At 38.8% G+C, this 21718-nt stretch overlaps 1 protein-coding gene across 11 annotated transcripts in view; it reads left to right on the top strand.

Moving 5' to 3' along the window:
* Nucleotides 1-21718, top strand: part of LOC111599399 (piezo-type mechanosensitive ion channel component) — a 40482-nt gene that overhangs the window by 9230 nt on the left and 9534 nt on the right. For 5 of the 11 annotated variants that reach the window (XM_030223400.1, XM_030223407.1, XM_030223405.1 and 2 more), the window contains exons 2-18: nt 8732-9004; nt 9926-10190; nt 10251-10543; nt 11176-11302; nt 11432-11551; nt 11615-11777; nt 12665-12853; nt 14434-14490; nt 14972-15202; nt 15265-15462; nt 15540-16099; nt 16163-16799; nt 16871-17363; nt 17421-18228; nt 18294-18451; nt 20657-20722; nt 21055-21200. In XM_030223400.1, coding sequence (XP_030079260.1) covers nt 8941-9004; nt 9926-10190; nt 10251-10543; nt 11176-11302; nt 11432-11551; nt 11615-11777; nt 12665-12853; nt 14434-14490; nt 14972-15202; nt 15265-15462; nt 15540-16099; nt 16163-16799; nt 16871-17363; nt 17421-18228; nt 18294-18451; nt 20657-20722; nt 21055-21200 — 4575 coding nt within the window. In that variant the 5' untranslated portion in view covers nt 8732-8940. Of the gene's footprint in view, nt 1-8731; nt 9005-9925; nt 10191-10250; nt 10544-11175; nt 11303-11431; nt 11552-11614; nt 11778-12664; nt 12854-14433; nt 14491-14971; nt 15203-15264; nt 15463-15539; nt 16100-16162; nt 16800-16870; nt 17364-17420; nt 18229-18293; nt 18452-18629; nt 19304-19369; nt 19623-20656; nt 20723-21054; nt 21201-21718 lie in introns of all 11 variants that reach the window. The other 6 variants (XM_030223409.1, XM_030223401.1, XM_030223406.1 and 3 more) reach the window with 4 other exon arrangements.

Here is a 21718-nt window from a genome sequence, read left to right as displayed (position 1 = left end):
CAAAGTTTTGGTGAATTTCTATGCTACAGGTCAAGTGTTGAGTTTTATGTTGGCTAACATTATGTACACAACTCTGTTAAATTACATTTACGCTGTATGTTAACAAGGCTTTCGTTGAATTATGTAACGTGATCAACTCTTGTATGTCCAAAAACTTTAGTTGAGCTATATTTATGCTTACATTCTATACATACGTACACGTATGTTCGTCCACTTATGCGTTTATTTTTTTGGCTTAACCGTGAGAGCATTCTAAATGTTGTTTTTTTTTTTTTGGCGGCGCCCCAGTGCGTTTGCTCTGTGCAAATATTTAGATATGTGCATATTGTTGGCTTTATAATCGGCATATATATATGTATATATATAAATATACATGTATTTATATATGCCAGCTACATCTGAGAAGTAGGTCCAAGTGTTCAATGACGCGTTGGCCGTCTGATGCCACGCTTCGACGCCGTGAAACAATTTACAAATACAAAAACATTTAAAAAAAATAATGGATTATATATGCACATATATATATATATATATATATAGAATTCTAGATAAGCGTGGGCGGCAATGTGTATAGTATACATGTATATTTGCATAGAATTTTATTTGGGTTTTTTTTGTATAAATTAAATTTAGTTTCTTTTTCAAAGTCGATTAGAAATGCAATTCCCTCAATTAAAATAATGTAGAGGTCAAGCAACATTATTGAGGTAGATCATAAAGTTGTATAAATATTTGTGCAAAAATGATCTAATTCAAAACAATTTAAAGTATAAATAAAATATATATATTATAAAATATATATTATATAAAGAAAATATTAATTAAATAACTCGATTGACGTTTTGAAATGATGCAATAAATATTCTATAATATTGTTCAAGGCTTAAAAATATAAATATTTCTTTTTAATATCACACTTAAATTGTTAATATCTGCAAGAGTTTCTGATGTAAATAAAGCCATTACTCACATTCTCGATTCATACTTAACATAAATCAATTTGAATTTATTATCCAAGTCTCGAGTCAATTGCAATTCACCACGAAACGCAATCAGCACCGTTGCAGTAAGATATTTTTTCTGCTCTCTTCCCCAGACTATTTGCCCACGTCCCTCTCCCTTTCTCTTTCTGTCTCATTAGCATCTTCATTTTTCATGTCTGGCGGCTACTTGAACTTTGTCCGGGCGTTGCCAGCTTATAATAATATTTGTAATTGGAATTTAATGCACTTGCAACGCGCGCCCTTTAAAGTGTCCTATAAAAATCAAATGAAACGAGCACACTCCACGCCTCTAACTTCCAATTCGGCAGGTGGCGCCATCTAGTGGCATATCCGCGTGTCTAGTCGCCATTAATTTCACATTAATTACGAACGTCGCAGCGTAGCGCACATTGGTTTATTTTTCTTATATCATTTAACAATGCGTGTTGAGGGTATATTGGGCTGGTAGTGAGGAAGGCAACAGTCCATGGAATGCTGCGGAATACTTAACGAGATCTAAAATTAATGAAGTATACTTAAATAGATCAATATTTAATTAGCTAAAATTTACATATTATGTTATGTTACATATTAATGTAATGTTAAACTTTCTCTTGAGCAATATACTGTATGTTAATCAACTTGAAGATCAAGTCGAATGTTGATTTACACTTGAGGATCAACTCAAATGTTAATGTATATGTTGCAGCTATGTTAAATTGACATGCTTTTCACTTGCCAGTTTATGTCAATTTACATTGTTACAATTTCCAATATTGCTGTTCTTTTCTTACAGGGTATTTTGTAGCCTAGCATTTGGGTTAAATATTTTGGTTTAGTTTTACGACTGAGCAACCATTGTAATCTCTGGCTTATTGACCAGCTGATGTTACAGTCGAGAGCTCCTTTGAGCTATTTATAGCGCAACTAAATTTGTGTCGCGTTCTCTTTTTTCTCGTTTTTTTTTTGCAATTGTGGCCCGTTAACTGCGACTACATTGATTCAGGGTGGTATAGGTTGGGTTAGGCTGGCCGGCGACTGACATGTCACGCGTTTTGCTTTTTAATCTACTTTTCCAGTTTTGCGAGGGGGGTTAGTGACGTCATCTCAGTCACTATGATTGTCAATGTCAATACAGAGCCATGGTTAACCCCTTGTTGCGTGGGTAGCTTTGCAATTGGCCAGCAGACTTAAAAGCCAAACAACTCGACAGCACGCAATGAGAAATTCTCTTTAAAATGAAACAAGTAAGAAAAGTCTAGTAAGGAGTGTTCGACTGGGATATACCCTGAACAACGAGCGTTACTGCACGGCTAGTTTTCATTTCAAGCATATAGACAGAAGCATAGACTGAGAGACAGGCGAATAGACCTATGTACATTTTCTCTAAGACGTCTCCTTGTGGGTATTATACCCTGCATTCCCATTTTCAATAGGTATAGGGTAGAAAAACAACAAACTACGTTTCACATTCTTCGCTGAGCAAGCAATTTCCAAAGCAATTAAAATTGAGCAGAGAAAAAGCTCAGCTAAAAACAGAATTTTTATAGAGTTCAGACGCAGTTCAAAGTGTCACGAAATGCTCCACTTTGATATCGAGAAATACCAAAATTATTTTTTGGCTGCTTTAATTCAATTATATGGGGGTCTTTCTCTCAATGTGTGTGCTCTATAAATCTTGGTGGAGCCGCTATTAATTGTCAGGCAAGTGCAGCGGGTGGGTCAAGAAGTGGGTCAACTGCAATGCATTCTCTTGCTTCTTTTATAATATATATTACGTATACGTAAATTTCACTTGGGAAATTAATTTCATAGTGGTTACGCCCAGCCGCCCACACAGTCACGCCCATAAAACCACTGGGCGTCGAGCTAATGGCTTGGCAAGCTGCAACTCTGTACGCCCTCGTCTTCATGTCAAATTGACAAACGGCTGGGACTGGGACAGACGCCTGACTGGACGTACGAAATGCATATCGGCTGCTGCTCCTGCTCTTGGCCTACATTGATATTTTTGGCCAACAGCTGCAGTGTGTCACAGTGGAGCAAGGCCTGCAAATAATTGATGAAAGGCGAAGAGATGAATGAGAAAATTAAGAATAAAATTTATAGATGCAGATCTCGCGAGTAACTAATTTTAATTATAATATTAAAGTAAAATAAATTTCTACAGTTAACTTGCTTTATAGCCTGTCTTGAGAATGGTTAAAAATATATATATATTTTCTGCCAGTTAAGCTCCTTCACAGATGGATCTGATTTGAACTTGTTTAGACTGTGCACGAGTATTATGCAGTTGGTTATGCCCGCACGTCGTTACCTATTGAATATTGGCAAAGCATTTCATTGAAATGTGAAGCATGAAATATAAAATATGAAAAAGACATAAATATTTTTGACCACTTTAATCATAATTTAGTCCACTGTAAATGCATAAAAGTTCAGTGGAAGCACATAAATTTATAGTAGCTGCGACGGCTGGGCATGAGGTGAGCAGCAGGCGGCTAGGAGAGAAGCTGAAAGGGTGGAGGCATTGTCGTTGGATATTACACATACGACATGTGTTGCGCTTGGGCTGTTGATGTTGCCATTGACAAACAATTTGGCTGATGCAAAAGGGAAAAAACATTGAATGCGATTTAAGGCAATATCGCCACCTGGCAGGTGTGTGCTTTCAGGTGGTTGGCACGTGTTGAACTTACTTTATATATGCTAGGTTTTTTTTAATTTATTTAAAAGGACACGTAAGCGACTCTTCGCCATTTCGCAATTACTCTACGCCCAGTTAAATGTCACTTCACGCATTTAATGTGGCCAAATAGCTGCCCAACTACCCTGACAAATGTCATTTGGTTGACGTCATTTAATTGCATACCTTTCATTTACCATTCTTTTTTTTAGCTGTCATAAAGTGTCGTCAGTTTTATGAGTAAATTTCCAAGCTCATTTGCATTAGAATAAAAACAGAAGAAGTATTTCAATGTTATGCCCGTTGGTCAGGCAACGCTCCTCGTACTATCTAAATAAGCATTCATCTCCATTTATCATTGGGCCGGTCAGCCGCACTGTAACTTCTGCTGCTTGGCCATTTCCTTATGACAGCGACACGCAACAGTTTTCCTTCTCCTACGCCGTACTCTGAGGTCTGTGTCAATGACAGCCAACTGTCAAATGAGTGTCAAACGTGCCTTTGGCCCCAGGTATGATGACCTGACATTTACGTGTAACTAGTTCAATAGACAAATGGGCATGTCAACAGGTAACAACAACACAGTCAGGGAGTGGGAGCTCTTCTAGGTATCTTCAACACCTACACCTCCTAATGAAAAGGCGTTACCAGGATCAAATTACTTATTTCATGAGCAACACTACTATAGGCTGACATAATTATACGTATACTTAATTCTTAATAACAGTTCTTCTAAATTAGTTTTAATTGTGGCACAAGCATGCCATGTGCAACAGCTGCTCAGCATTTCCCGATTTACATTAACAGCTTATGTTAGTTAACAGCTTATCTTAACATAACCTTAACATTTAAATGTAAAGTTGCGAATACTATGCAAATATTATAAAAGATATTTCAAAAGGGAAAGTCACTGACAGAATAAGACGAAGAGAAAAAGAGGCAAAGCGTAAATGCTAAAAATAATGGAATTTAATAAGAAACCAGTTGTTGAGTTTAAAGTGAAAGCAAATACTAATGAGGCCAATACAGCGAGGGCTCGCTAAGTAGAACGTTCTAAAAGCTACACAAGAGAAAAGACACGCGAGAAGATAAGAGAATAAGAGAGAAGACGAGAGGGAAGACAAAAGAGAAGATAAGAGAGAAGACAAGAGGGAACACAAGAAAAAAGATGAGCGAGAAGATAAGAGAGAAGACAAGAGGGAAGACTAGAGAAAAGATAAGAAAGAATATAAGAGAGAAGTCAAGAGAGAAGACAAGAGAGAAGACAAGAGAGAAGACAAGAGGGAACTCAAGAGAAAAGACAAGAGGGAAGACAAGAGAAAAGATGAGCGAGAAGATAAGAGAGAAGACAAGAAGGAAGACTAGAAAAAAGATGAGAGAGAATATAAGAGAGAAGACAAGAGAGAAGACAAGAGAGAAGACAAGAGGCAACTCAAGAGAAAAGACAAGAGAAAAGATACAAGGGAGAAGGTAAGAGAGAAGATAGGAGAGAAGTGAGGAGAGAGGAAAGAGAAGGCAGCAGACAGATGAGAGATGAGGAGAGTAGGGAAGAGTACAGAAGAGTACAAAGGATTACAAAAGAGTAGAATAAAAAGTGGGGAAGGGTAGAGAGTAATACAGAAGAGTGAGAGAAGCCTACGTTTTTCTTTTCTACTATTTTCGAGCGATGACTGTATCATAATATTCTTAATATCTTAAAAAGCTTTTCAGCACTTATCAAAGTCAGACATTTCGTTGCTAATTGCCCCACACAGACGTTAAAATCTAAGGCACTTTTCCAAGTGCTTCGTGTGCATCGCGAATGCACATCAAGTATACGACATGGAGCGCAGCGAGAGAGACACAAGCAAATGCTGCTGTCTGGCGGGCTTGGCATTTGCCTAAATAAATGTTAATGCTGATTGCAAGTCTTGTAACAATAATATCATTGCAATTTATTGCATGCCACACAATAACAACATGGGACATGAGACAGAGGCAAAGTTTGCCAATGAAATGTTCAATTCGATATGTGTGCCAAGTAAACGAAACGAAAGACAAAGCAAGACAAAGGCAACAATGGCTAAACACAGACTCGAATGTGAGGACCATAGAGATACCCTGTAAAAAAGAAGATTCAGTTTTACTAAATATTTTCGATTTGAACTTTAGTTTAAATAAGCAACATTTCTGCTATTGCTCTAGCTAATACTACCTACCACTTTGCTGTATGCAGGGTATATGATAGTCACGTCTTAGCAGCTAAAACGCAACCAAAATAAACATGATAATTCAAAATTCAAATTGAAATAGCAACAGGCCAAAAGTCAGCCTCCAAATATATGTGATAGACCACATCTGCCAGCTGCCAAAACAATATAAATTCAGATGTATCTATACATGTATAGCTTCTATATCTATGTATATGTTTGTTTGTTATGCCAATGTGCTGCGTGCACAGCTAGCACAAATAGCTTGATATTTCATATGCATAGAACAGCGGACTGCATAGACCTCCCCCCTCCGCTGCCCGCTCCCCTACAATCTTTGTTACGTTTCAACAATTTAACTTCCAATCTGAAGCTCAATGTCTGTGTCAACAACATCTGCCCCTTGGCTTTGATGGCGCAATCAAACGCAGTGCTCACCCGCACACAGCCACGCCTCTTTAATGCTATATGCCCCACATGCACACATACATACACACATTCGTACGTCCCGCATTCAGCTGCGATGATGCCATAAACCGGTTGAACACTAATTTATCTAATTTAGCTTTAATTTGGCCGTTAACAATATGACATAATAACTTGGCCAAGCTCTACTGCCAAAGTCAATTAATAATATATATTTTAAATAATATATTTAGCTAGTTTTATTTTTGGTATATTTCTTGTTTATGTAAAGAATCGCATCCATTAATAAAACTCTTTGCTTATTCGTTAAACATTCCACAATAATCAACAGGTGCCAACATGTTGTTACCTCTATATCATATTTCTTCTATAAACAAACTTAGCCTTCATACATTTTTTTTATTTCCAAGCATTTTCCATGCGATTTTCTGCCACTTTTCGTTGTCTCAGCATCTGCTCTGCTTGTGTGTTCGATAGCTTTATCATTGTGTAATTGCCATATGCTTGGGCACTTCTATCTGTCTGGCCGTGTGTGCGTTAAGTAAACGTGCCGCACCCTCGCTCCCATTATTGTGCCATTACACATCTGCTTTGGCAGCTACTACTTTTTTCCAAAGGTCTACTACTATTTTAATAGCCTACTTTTTGCGTCTAGCCGACGTCTGTTTGCTTAAATGTGCGCCAACAATAATGCCGGTCTCTCTCTCTCTCTCTCTCTCTCTCTGTTCCACTATCACTCTCCGCTCTCAGACTATTTGCTTGTGTGTACATGTGTGCTTTTTGCTCTCTCATTAGCTCATATTATGCTAATGTGCTTGAATGACGACGTTGGCGTCGGCAGATGCAGCGGCAGCATAAAAACGAGCGCGCACACACACACTCAAACCATTGAGCCGCTTTAGTTGTATTTGTTCATTTTTTCGCTGTTTGCTTTGTTTTTTTCTTAGCATAAATTATGAAAAATTCAAATATTTCGCACATGCTTAATTAAATGTGCGTTAACAATTATGCCGGTCTCTCTATTATTCTCTCACGCTCTCAGTCTATTTGTTTGTGTGTGTTTGTGCCTGTGCGCTTTTTGCTCTGTCATTAGCTCATATTCTGTTAATGTGCAGTCGTTACCATTGGCGTTGACGTCGGCAGCGGCAGCGGCTGCAGAAACATTGTCAGTGTCTTTATTTGGCACGCAAAGCAGCACTCACACACTCTCAAACAATTGAGCAGCTTTGTTTTATTTGTTCTTTTCGTTTTCTTTGTTGTTATTATGAAAAATGTTAATGTTTCGCACATGCTTAAATACTTTATTGTGTTTTTTTTTTTTTTCATTTTGTATTCTTTACTGTTCTGTTGATTTAGCCTTTCTTGTTGGCATTGCTTTAAATTTGGTAAAAAAAATGTATTGTAAAATTTTAAAGTTTATGAAAACCTTGATTTGTACGGTTCAATATTTGTACTTCAAATAAAATTGCTTAATACATTTTATTGCGTGAAAAGTGTTCTTAAAAATTGTTTAGAAAAATACCTTTGTTATTATTGCTAATTTTATTTTATTTTAATATTCAAGGTTTTGTTTACTTCTCAATTCAAGATTATTTAATTGTAAATAAATATTTAAAAAAAGGTTTCAATGATTTTTCTTTAATTAAACTTTTATTGAGGTTTACTCAGTCATAAGTTTATTTGTTGCATACAATTATATTCATTATTGAGTATATAAATAAATAAATATATATATATATATATATATATATATATATATATATATATATATATATATATATATATATATATATATATATATATTTATATATAATTTCTAATGTGTTCGATTTATCGTATGGCACAGGCATATAAATGGCACATAATGTGGCACATTTAATGTCAATTACATGCGGCAGGCAGGTGGATCCTTTGTGGAGGCCAAAGTCGCGCATAAAAGCCAAAGCGGAAAAGTTAAATTGAAACTAACCCAACCCAAGTTGGAATGGCGTGCGCCATGTGCCAGCGACTACTGTCACAGACACGCCCACACAAGTAGACAACACTGTGTGTAGGCGTATGTGTGTGTGTGTGTGTTGCTTATCGCTGCGGACGCGCCCAAACTGTGCGACAGGCAAAAACAGTTTTGTTTGTTGCTTTTTAGTTGTAATTAAAACCAAGTTAATGTTTATAAGTCAAAAGATTAAAAAGTCGCTAGCAAACTAGTTAAAGCTTTAACGGGGTGGCAGCAGGCAGCAGGAGTAGAAGGAAGCGTGACAAGCGCAACAGGGCGCAGTCACTTGGTTGGCTGCACTTTGGCCAAAACGCTTCCTCTTGCCAGTTGCCATTAGGCGTAACATGTTCTGACAGCGAGCTGCCACGCCCCGCTGCCCGCCCATCTGTCGCTTATCTAATATAATTTCTAATTTATTTTCTCTATTCTCCCCCCTTTTTTTTTGCATTTCCAGCTGCGCTGCGCTGCGTCCTCACACAGCGGTGGCCCACAGAAATAGCAATTGCTGTTTGCGCCTGCAAGTTTTATGAATGAGTCAAGGCAAGGGGCACAGCCGCAACGTGAACAGCAACAGCAGCTGAAGTAGGTGGAGGAGGAGCAGGAGGAGCAGGAGGAGCAGCACTCGCCCAACCTTAACCGCATCGCATCCACACTTGCTACAAAATGGCCTTCAGTTATGCTTGTCTGGTGCTGCAGCGCGTGGTCGTGCCGGCTGTCCTGGTATTGGGTAAGTGTCATCAGCTACTGTCAGCTCAGAATGGTTTTTGTCTAAGGCTAAGTGCCAGGAGACCCTCTTAAACTACTCTGCCGAGTAGCCCTCACTGTCTCACATCAATGTGATATCTTGTTTAAGCAAAATATAAAAATCGCTTCCTTTTCCCTGAAGTTAGCCTACAGTATCTTTGGAACACTATTCATTTCATATTGTGTCTTATCAAGCATAATTAAAATACTATAAGAAGTGCCGATTATAGTTAGTACTTAGCATAGATAAGATACTATAGCAAATGTTCATTCTATAGCCCATCAAACTTATTTATAAGAGCTTTTAAAGCCATAGCTTATGGCTAGGACTATACATAGATATTACTGACTCTTTGAGTTAGACTTGTTTCTATCAAATTTATTTTTATATTATATCAAATTTGTTAACATTTATCAGAGTTTCGAATTTTTTGTCTCTTCAGTAAATTTTCAAAAATTAGGCATAAATTTATCGTATTTTAATTAATTTAAAATAAAGTTTCATTTATTAAAATATTCATTCATTGTTGAATTTTATATAAATTGTTAAATTTGAAAATAAAGGGTATTCAGACTTCGTACTTCGTGTACATAAGTTTTCTAGCCTTTTTCCATTCAGAGATTTCTGTGGACAAAGCTTTGACTTTAAGAGCAACTAGCAATCAAATCTCTATAAACTCTCGCAGAGTACAGAGAAAGGGTATTCAGACTAACTCAAGCGTCAAGGCATTAGCTTGACTACTTTGGAAATTTGTAATACAAATAGTTGTTGAAGTGTTTATAAAACAGAAACTGAACTCAGCTTAACTATAAAACTTCAGAAAGAGAAATGATTACTTAAAGCTTGTTAAATCCAATACCAAACTTAAGTCTAAACTTGGCTCTGCTTTGTGTCCTTTTACAGCTTCGCTGATGCGGCCCGTGGGCATCTCGTTCGTGTACCTGTTGATGTTCTTCATATCCCCGTTCATACCGCTGGCGACGCGCCGCAACTTTAAGGGCTCCGTCACGGCCTTCTTTATTATACTGTTGGCATTGAGCGCCTTCGTGCTGTTGGGTCACATTGCGCTTCAGGTGGCTGCCGTCAGCGTCTCGTTGCCCATTTACCAATGCTCGTTCAGCGAGCGGCTGCTGCGGCACATTGGCTTCATGAGCTTCGTGGACTTGAAGTGAGTTATATATAGTCTATATAAATCATATATATTATTAACATTTGTCTCTTTGCCTAGACCCATGGCCATCATTGAATGGCTGGCACCTGAAGTCCTGGTGTTTGCCACGGCCTTGGCCTGTTTCCTCAGCGTCAAGCGCTTGGCCAACCAAACACTCAGCGCCGAGCAGCTAGAGAATGGCGAACTGCCAGAAGCGCAGTCGGAGCCGCCTGCCATTGGCCACGATTCGAATGGCGCCGATGTGCAACAGGCCACAGCCACCACGCCGCTGCAACAGCAACAGCAGCAGCTGCGCAAACGCGTCTCCATGATCAGCCAGCACATACACTTTGAGGGCTTGATCAAGATATGTAAGTGTGAACAGTATAGCATTAACATAAATGCTATCTAACAGAATGTTAAGTCTTAATTTGTACATACTTCGAATAGTCTTACATAAATGTTATGTAAAGTTTGCGCTGTTATGTGTAGCACAGAGTCGGCGCTGCTTGACTGTAACTTAGCTGTTAATGCTATGTTATAGCAGCACTGATAATGTTATGTAAAGCTATGTTAAGCCCTAAGCTCAACGTTAATTTATGTTAAGTTACTGCAGGGCGGAGCACTGTTAAGCTGCTGCTTATGTTAACAGAATGTTAAGATGAACTTGTTTTAGTTACATGGCTGTTAAAGTAATGTTATAATGACTGCAATTCCTCTGCTCTGCTTAGGTTTCGCCAAGAAGGACTCTAAGTAGCAAGAAGATTTCTTTTGAACTTGCTTTTTATATAGTAAACTATCATTATAATGTGTGGCACTGTTTGGCAAATGTTAATGTTATATTAAGTTGTAGCTGTTAAGCTTTGCTCGACTCGATTCTCTATTTAATTTGCATTCTTAAAGTGCAATTAATGTAAATGTTGCCCAACCTGTTTACCTTCACCTGTTTGCAAAGCATTTATATAAACGGACTCTATATATGTTTCTTCCTCTTCTTTTGCAGCACCTCTGTTCTGTTTGGCTACATTGTTCTTTGCGGCCGCACTGCGTCCATCAGTGCCTGGTGGATTTTATTTTCTAATATTTTTGCTGGCGGGCACCTACTGGGCAACCTGCCAGACGCTGCAACGGTGCGTGATGTTACCTCTTTGACTTGCTCTCTCCCTCTCTCTGTCTCTCTTACGATGCAATCAAATCAATTTGGTTGCTTTTCGCACCTTCTTCTAATACTTTTTACCTTCTTTTGTTTGCGGCTTCAGTGGCTTTGCTTTGTTGCTGCGCTGCGTCATGGTCGTCCTTGTGCTGCATTCGCTGTGCATTGTCTCCTATCAAACGCCCTGGATGCAGAGCCATCTCAATCACACGAGCCTCACAGCACGGTAAGATAATGGGCAAGCCTTTTGCAAGTGCTTCACTGAATCAATTTCGTTTTCAACTTTTAGTTTGATTGGTCTGGAGCCCCTTATCGAGTCGTATTGCTCGCCCGATATACGCGTTCTACTCTACAATAACACCTTGACCTTGGACTCGTATCTGAATCCGTTTGCCTTGTTCTTCGCCTACTTTGCACTGGCGCTGACCACAAAACATCTCATCAAACCGAGGGTAAGTGCCTGACAAGCGGAGCATGATGATAATAGCAATTTTTTGGAAGACCCTTGCAGCGCGCTTGAGGCATTTCGATATGAATTGTGATGTATTCAAGGAAGTTCGCTTCAAATTCAAATTCAAAACAGCTTTAGATCTTGGAGTATTGATCAGTTCAGTTAAGAGCTAACTGTCCGTATCAAAGTCTTTAAAATATGACGATGTCAACCTTTGTTTAGGCAATAGATCCATTAGAAGTTATTGAATCAGTTAGAAATATCAAGTCTAAACTTTCTATAAGCACAGCTGAGCTTTCTGATTGTTCATATGTGAACTCTACGCTGTGTTCAGGGTATTTTCAAGTCGAGCACTTCCGACCAAAGCACTTTTACCTTTCAATGCTTGGCATACATAGACTAAGACTCTATCAGCAAAGACTATTTAAAGTTCTTTATTAACTTAAGCATTAATATCTTATAGACACATCTGATCTATCAGCTTAATTTTCCAACTGACTGCAAGGGTATTCCAGCTTCGTAACAGTAAAATATATATATATTTTTATATTTTTAAATTTATTTTTCGAACTAACAAATTTGGTTATTGAACAACTTTTTGGGCTCTCTATTCGCTCTTTGCTCTTCTTCTTCTACTACTACTACCACTGCTGCTGTGGCAATAATGCATTGGAACCACATCTCTATTTGAAAAACGCTAACACAACATATAAAATATAAATATTCAAACTTTAATGCACACATACAACAACAACAACAACAACAACAACAATTGACTGCTCACTAACCAAATAACAACAACAACAACAACAACGCTACCTGGTCGCTTTGCTTTGCTCAAATTTTTGCTGTCAATTTCACCTGACACCTGGCACCTGCCACGCCCAGCTGGAGCCAAAGCCCGCCACCGCCTTTGGGCAGCAGCTCGAGTGCAACAGCAGCAGCAGCAGCAACAATGCCAGCAACAAAATCAATCGTCAGCTTTCGCTGCTCGCAACGCAAGCAACACGCGGTGGCAAGGAGAGTAGTGCAGCTGCATGTGGAGGCGCCACAACAAGTCGCACACAACGTTTGAGTGTAAGCCTGTGTGTGTGTGTGTGTGTGTGGGTGGGTGTGTGAGCGTATGTGCCAAAGCCCATAGAGTTAATAGACGTTGACTGTGCAGCAGTCACTGTCAAAGGCTGTTGCACGGACTATATATAAAGTCTTTATAGTATACAGCGTATATATATAGAAACCAATCAATTCAGATGAAAGCAGACAGCTCAGTGTGTGTGTGTGTGTGTGTGTGTGTCTAACTAAAATTCTATCTATTGTAACTGTTTGCAACTAACGACAAACTTTTTGGCTGAGCTTACTAAACGGGAGCTGTCAAAGATTTCATTTAACTCTTTAAAAATTCAGTTTAATCTAAAAAAAGTGTAAACTATAAACTTTGAACTGGTTCTAAACTCTGATTAAAATTACATCTTTTTCCAGTTCATTTTGTCAGGCTTTGATAAAAAAATTTATTACAAGATCAATTTTAGAAAAGGCTGAACTAGAGATTATACAAGAGACTCAAATTTTATTTCGAAATTCATAAGCTTTATTTAAATTTAATTAAACATGTCCAAGATTTTAACAGTTCTAAAAGAATAAATATATATTTATTCTAATACAAATGGAGTAAAAATTTAAATATTTGATGAAAAATTTAAATATCATGGCAATATAAAAGTTTTGAAAACTCATTTATGGATGAGAAATTTCTTTTCATATTCCGCATAAAACTATTTTTCTTTTAAATAATATATTATATATTTTCAATCAATTTTAAATATTTTATTTATTATATATAGTTTGCTTAAATAATATTTAATTTAATATAATATTTAATTAAAAATCCATAAAAAATATAGTTAAATTATTAAAAGATTATTTATTTTTGGTTTACTAAAAATGTATATTTTTTTTTATTTTATTAAATGTATTCCATAATTTAATTTTAATAATTTTTCAACAACTATTCAATTTCTAAATTAAATTTTTCGGTTATTAATTTAATTAAATTGTAATTAAAATTGTATATTTTAATTAAATTATTAAATATTTTATTTATTTTATTTTGATTTTATTTTGATTAAATTATTTAATATTTTTGCCTCTTAAAAATCCATATAAAATTTAGTTTAATTAATCCGAAAATTAATTTTTTTTGGTTTACTAAAAATGTATATTTTTTTTATTTTATTAAATGTATTTCATAATCTAATTTTAATAATTTTTCAAAAACTATTAAAACTCTAAATTATATTTTTCTGTTATTAATTTAATTAAATTGTAATTAAAATATATTAAAAAACCAACAAAGTATTGAAAGAGCTTTAAAAAATCGAACAACCTAGCTAACTTTACGTATATATATTAAGAAAAACACAACTAAGGCATACACAAAGTGTGACCTATGTAAATGACTATAACTAATATTATTAATATTATTTTTAATACTAATATCTTAAGCTCTGAGCTAAGCTTCGCGAGTTTCTGCGCAGTTTTCTTCTGTTTTCTTTGGGATATTTGTTTTCTTTGCGCTATACTCTTTGTTTATGTTCATCTTTTCTTTTTGTTTTTGATTTTTGTTTACGCTCTCTATTTTATTACTTCTTCTGCTTTAGGTGTCTTTGCGCCGTGAACAGCGTGCTGCGTTAAATGAACCGACAGAGACGACGCCTGTACGTAAACTAACTTCACTTTTCGCCACTAAGCAAGCCCCTGTCTCGTACCCCGCCCATCTAGAAACTAACCTCTAGCCTTAGCCAATTCTGTAAACATATAACTCTAGCTGCTATCTCTCTATCTATTCTGTCTATTAACTAACTTGTTCTACATTGTTACTTTTGTTAAATGTATTTGTCTAACATTGTCCAATTATTCAGTTGTATAACTATATATATATATCTATATCTATCTGTCATAACTCATAGCTATAGTTACAGCTAACATATAAGTTGTAAGTGTGTGCGTGCGTGTGCTTTGGGTTTGTTTTGTATATAGCTCTTAAAATTCTCATCTAGTTCTAGTTTGGTTGACATTAACATCCACTAAGCCTACGATCCACTAGCTGAACCCAAGACTTTTCTTTGTATATATGTTAAACTCACTTAATTTCTTTAGTATGCGATTCACTCATAAATCTCCTAAATATATCCTTAGCTGGTTCGTCAGAGCACACGCAAGACACGCCCCACACAGGAGGCGAGTGGCGCTGCTACATCGCCTCCGACTGCAACGCGTGGCAATGACATACAGTTGGATCAGCTGGAGCGCCGTTCGGAGCACGAAAATAGCACCACATCGATTCTCGATCAGATCTCCTATGGCTTTGTCAGCGTGGGCGGCTTTATCTATCAGAACAGCTACATATTCACAAATATACTCATGATGGTGAGTCCTACAAATCCAATATTCCACGCAGATACTCACGTCTCTCTCTGCTCTCTCGTCAGGCCTGGTCCATTGTCTATCACAGCTGGCTGACCTTCGTGCTGTTGCTGTGGGCAAATGTGCTTTGGATGATACCGAATCAGCGCAAGGCTATGATGCGCTCTAGTCCCTTCATAGTGCTCTATGCGGAGCTGTTGCTGGTCGCGCAGTATATCTACGGCATGGATCTGAACAACAATGAGCTACCTACTAAGGTCTCAGTAAGTTCCCGACCCCTGCACATCTCGCTTGCCCGATTCGTGTAACTAAATCGTTTATTTTGCTTATGCATTTTCAGACGGCGGGCATTAATCTGCAGCAAATCGGCTTCGAGCGACCCATCGAGAATCATATGCGTCCCTGTGTGCCGCTGATCGTGAAGACTGCCTTTGTGCTCATGTTTTGGGTAACGTCGCGTCAGTTCTTCAAGGAGAAGCGCGATAGGCGACGTGACAGCACCTTGGCTGATATTATAGCACCGCTGCAAATAACTGTCGGCTCAGCGGGCTCCACCTACCCCATCAACGATGGCAAGAAGACCTCGAAGTTCCTAAAGAAAGCCGGCGATGTGATTAAGAACTTACTAGTGCGTCTCTGGATCTGGCTGCTGGTTTTAGTCATCTTTTTGTGCGCCATCACGGGCGAGGATATGACCGGCTTTCGCATTTGCTACATGGCTTTGTTCCTATTCTTCTTGCTCGTCTTTCAATCATCGTCCAAGGCATGGGTTAAGATCATGTATGGCTTTTGGCTGTTCCTAATCTTCTATGCCATGTCCATATTGATATTGATCTATACATATCAATTTGATAAGTTTAACACCTACTGGATGGAGTACCTCAATGTGTCCGAAACGCTGTGAGTACTTGGGCTAAATTCCCCTTTGGAATGTATCTTTGACTTGCTATCTCTCTCCTACAGCCAAGCTGATATAGGCTTGAAACTTTATAAGACTAAGGATCTGTTTTTGCACCTCGTCTCGCCTACGATAATTGTCATTCTGACCGTCATACAGGTGCATTACTTCCACAAGCGTTTCATTGCCTCGCTGCAGCAGCAGCCAACCTCTGTCGGAGCCCAGGGCGCCTTACAGGCGCCCAAGCAATCGGAGCCTGGTGCCGTGGAGGCAGCTCAATCGAAGCGTCGTGGCAGCGCCAGCTCCCTGCGTCGTTCGGTGTGCCACACAGCAGAGTCTGCTCCGGGTGTGGGGGCCACAACGGACTTTGAGACATCCGTGCGAGATTTAGTGCGCATCTCATTTCGCAAAATCAAAAACAAATCGGAATACATATTCAAACGTTTCAAGACTGTCTTCTGGCGCTTTCTCGAGCTGCACATCATGAAGGCCGTCTACATAGCCGCCTTTGTCTGCAGCGTGAGTGAGGTCTGTGTTCTGCACATACTCTTCGTAGGCTTCTGCGTGCTGGGCGCTACATCGAGGAAGTCTGTGCAAGTGGTGGTTAGTCGACTGATTAGCTTTATAGTCACCATCATTGTGCTCTCTAAGATGATATATCAAATTGAATATTTGGATCACAAGCAATATAACGTTAGCTGCGTGAGTGCCTCTCCTGACTGATCGCAATTGTTTGGACCTTCTACTTATATGAAACTTGTATGCCTTTCCAGTCCGACAATCGCACTTCTAATAATGCCGAGTGGATCGGTCTCACCAAAGCGAGCAAGGTGGAGGGCGGCTTGATGAGTCTGCTGCGCACCTACATTATCTACATGGTGATTGTGACCATGCACGCGGTCATCTCGCTGCGTCAGCTGCAGATGCGCGTCAAGATTGGCGAGAACGTGGCCAATCAGCCGAAGCTGCTTTTCCAGAATATCACACGTGCCGATGCTGAACAGGATTTGGTTGGCCTAGTCAAGTATTTGCTTAACTTTGGCTTTTACAAATTCGGCATTGAGATCTCGCTGATTGCGCTTGTGTCGACCATTACGTATCGACAGGACATTGTGGCTGTGGTCTATGCCATGTGGCTAGTAGTCCTGTTGCTGCTGAAGCGTTCGCAGTGTGCCAAGATGTGGGGCATATTCCAATCCTTCTTTGCCATCTCCATATTGCTGCAGTACATTGTGCTAGTGGGCCTGCCACCAAGCATGTGCATGGGTAGGTCTTTGACTTGCTTTGACAATTCATCATTTTAATCTCTTGTGCTCCTTGCAGTTTATCCCTGGGATAAGGGCGCCTTTGGCGAGAGCATTCAACGCTGGACCATGCTGCCAGGCGCCTTACACTTCAATCATGTGCCCAAGCTCATTTTCGACTTCATTGTGCTCATCATTTTGAATCGCCAGAAGAGCATCTTCTGCATCGAGCAGCGCTACGCCACGAACGATGATTATCCCGGTGGCAGCAATCGCAGCGTTATTGGCGATATTGCACAGCTGGGACGAGTGCCCTTTGACAATCCCACCCATGACTTCTGCTCGTACATACGAAACTATTCGGATATATTGAAAAACGGCGTGCTGTGTGGCTTCTACTGGTTCACCTTGGCTGTGGTCTTTTTGGCCGGCACAAATATTGCGGATCTACTGGCTCTTGGCTACTTGATTGGCGCGTTTATTTTCCTGTGGCAAGGCTCTGATTTCTATTTGCGTCCCATCAACACAATCATCAGTCGCTGGAAATGGCTGCTGGCTTTCAATGTGACCAACATCGTAATCAAGACGAGCATTCAAATGGCGGGCTGCCTGTTTATGACGCCGTTGACCACCAACTGCTGCTGGCTGGTGCATATGCTGGGCATCACCTGCACAAGCAATGTGATCAACGATCAGGAGCTGATGCCGGGCGAGGATGCGGACTTGTCCATTGGACCCAATGAATGCCCCAAGATCACGCATCAAGTTGTCCTCCTGTGGGATGCCATTTGCTTTGCTTTCATTATATTTCAGCTGCGCATCTTTAAGTCGCATTACTTCTGCCACATCATCACAGACACAAAGGCCAATAATATACTCGCCTCCAGGTGGATAGACTTGATTATTAAATATATCTGCATTTGGTTTACTCATGTTTGTTCGTCTTTGGCAGAGGTGCGGACATTATTGAGAGACTGAGGCAAAAGCAAATTGCCCATCGCCACGATCATGAGAAGCAGGTGCTGCACAAGATCAAGCGGAAAATGGAGCGCATTCGAGCTACGCAGCAGAAGATGCTGCGTCCACTGGACAAGCAAACGCACTTCGATGGTAAGTCATCTTTGGATTTGCTGCATTGGAATTCCTTTTTGGACTCGGTCTGTTCTTTTGTCGCGTTGCAATTTTCCATTTGTTTTTGTATTTTGTACTGTGGAAATTGCCGGCTCGATTTGGTTTTTATCGCGCGTGTTTGTGTTTGTGTAATTCTAATTCCGGCTTGAATCGAAAGGGCGACGCACGCCTTTAGAGCAGAGCTTGGCTGAGGAGGCGCCTCTGGCGCATCAGAGCAGCTTTGTCTCCTGCCAAGGCTCGGGCTATCAGACGCCAGATGGCGGTAGCTCGAGCTCGAGCTCGGGCACATCGTCGCCAGCGCGCCCCTCCGTGATGTCGAGTCACAGCAGCAGCAGCAGCGCCGAGAGCGTGGATAGCGCAGATGCAGCTGTCATTATAGAGCCGGAGATTAACATAATGCCCTGCGAGGAGGAGCTGAACTATGTGGATGTGCAGTCGTTGAGTGAGGAGCATTTGCCAGTGATCAAACATCGGAGCCCTGTAAGTGCTGTCCTTGGGTATTGTGTCACATTTTCAACTTGTACCTTGCCTTCCTCGAAGCCCAACACGCCCAGCACGGACGCGCTTTCAGCTTTGCTAACGGAAGGTTTTCTGGAACCCAAGCGCATCTCATTGGGCCTGGCGCCGTCGGAGCAAAGTGCACAATTGAACATGCAAACCCTGGTGCCACCACTGGCATCCTATGCCACTGCTTTGGCCTCCAGTGCGGGCAGCTCGGCGAATCTGACGCCCAATTTGCGCCGCCAGCATCGTCGACAGTCGTCCACCAATGCAGCTGTGTCCTGGAACGAAACGGTGTCCATCAAGCGTTCGCCCCTCAAGCAAAATGTGGTAAAGATTTGGCTGCCCGAGCAGTTAGATAACAGCAGGGATAACTCTCCAATTGTTGTCTCGCAGTCGGCGGAGCGCGAGGAGCTGGTTACTATGAGAGATAAGTCTCTGCATCGCCGTCATCTGAGCATGGGCAATGCCAACTACTCCTTGGATGAGGCACAACGTGTGCAGCGTTCCAGCAATTTGTCTGGCGCCCGGGACGAGGCGGCATTAAGTGCTGCACAGCGTCCGCATAGCTGGGGACCCGTTGGTACGGCCTACCATATGGAGTCGCTGATGTGCGCCTTCTATGAGCCCGCATTGCTGCATGGACCATGTATTGGATGAATCTTATTCTCATTCCTATTCATAAATTACTTTTTCTATGTTGATGAAAACCCTGTACAAAGACATTTTGTTCAATGTGCGTGATCCAATAAAATTTATTGAGCTCCTGTGTAGCAGGTCTCAAGCAAGACGAAAACCCCAACTACATATGTAAATAACACTTTTTCTAGAGGTTTTACTTTAATAATATATATCTATAGCTACATATACTGCATTGATTTGCCCAATCAATGCCTGAAGCGTTATCAGAGCTATGCGCGCTTATACAAGTGTAAAATAAAACATGTCTATAATTTATTTAAATATCTTGAAAGACTCTTGAGACTCCAACTTCTTCTCCATGTTTTTCTACTACTGAAAAATACTTTGATACTCAAATTTCTTCTAAATAATTTAAATATTTCTTATGCTTTTGCTACAGTGTGCTTAAAAACCCAAAGATTAAACAATTTTTTTATTATTAAAAAATTAATAGATAAACAATTTTTCATACCAAAAATTTAATAATATTATTTTGAATTGAAAAATTATTTTTGAAAATATTAAAATTAAAAAAAGATTTTTTAAATTTAATTTAAATTTAAAAATTCTTTTTGGCTTTTAATTTGATATATAATTTTAGTTAAATTTGTTCGGCATTGGCTTTCTATTTGCTTCTCATTGACAATGGCCTTCTATGTGATTCTCAGCCTTAAAATATTATGAAAAATTATTTAAGCTTAAAAATTTAATCAACAAATTATTTTAAAATTTTGTTAGCTCAATTGAGCTTTGATAAGAAAAAAATATATAAAAAAATGATCAAGATACTATGATTAATCAGATTTGTTTTATATATGATCTATGTATAAAGCAAACTATATATGACGTTTATTTAAATCAAAGTTTTTTAACTAAAGAACTTTCGGCAAGCCGAATAATAATACAATTTGTATAATTATAATTTAATTACAATATCATTTATTTATATCATTTATATTTTATTTTCTCATATGTATCTGTGTGCGTGTGATTTTATTATAGACCATGGTTATCCACTTCCTGCACCAACAGTACGCAGAAGGAAGGAAATTAAATTGCATCCACATGGTAAAGTTTATTTTTGATTTTGTTTGTTGTGCTTGATTTCTATCATCTAAGAAGAAAACCCCATAAAACATATATTTAACATCTAGCTGGAGATTTTGCCTTGCCTTGTATATAATCTATTAGCATATCCTAACTATATATACAGCTATATATGTGGTTCTCTAAGCTGCATGAATGTTGCTCTAAACTTCTCTGTAAAATATAATATTTATAATCCTATTTAATCATACTTTAGCCGATCTAATTGTTAACCATCTATAAATGTTGTCACTAGCCTTAAGATTTGTTCAATTCCCGAATCTAACAATGTTATCCTTCTTAAACAACCAAAGCTACTCGTGCCGGCGATTATTATATGTTTGAGGAAATGGATGATAAATTCGAGCTGGATCTAATACACGATGAAATCGATTTCCTCGAGGAGGAGAACATTACGGAGAGTGAGATGAAAATGCAGCGACGCAAGACTCTATACGATGTAAGTGAAGTACTCTAAGAATTCGTTTCTTTTTCAGCTTGAAGTGAATATGGAGTAAACTAGTTATATATATCGATAATGAATAGCATGATCTATGCATGTTCCTAATATATAGAAATACATATATTATACCATGGCTGCAAACCAATATATCGCTCTTAGGTTTGATTTTGTGAAGTTGGAATTGCCTCATGAAGTCATCATTATCATTATTATTAAAACTATCATATTAATATTTATTATCATTGAAATTGTCATTGTCATTAGCTTTCTCATTGTCATTATTCTTCTCAGTATTCATCATTCTTGTCATTGTCATTGTCATTGTCATTGTCATTGTCATTGTCATTGTCATTGTCATTGTCATTGTCATTGTCATTGTCATTGTCATTGTCATTGTCATTGTCATTGTCATTGTCATTGTCATTGTCATTGTCATTGTCATTGTCATTGTCATTGTCATTGTCATTGTCATTGTCATTGTCATTGTCATTGTCATTGTCATTGTCATTGTCATT

The sequence above is a fragment of the Drosophila hydei genome, unplaced genomic scaffold (assembly GCF_003285905.1).
Source record: "Drosophila hydei strain 15085-1641.00,03,60 unplaced genomic scaffold, DhydRS2 tig00000172-arrow-pilon, whole genome shotgun sequence".
NCBI lineage: Eukaryota > Metazoa > Arthropoda > Insecta > Diptera > Drosophilidae > Drosophila > Drosophila hydei.
The sequence above is the reverse complement of the archived record's forward strand: the minus strand, read 5'-3'. Positions and strand labels throughout refer to the sequence as shown.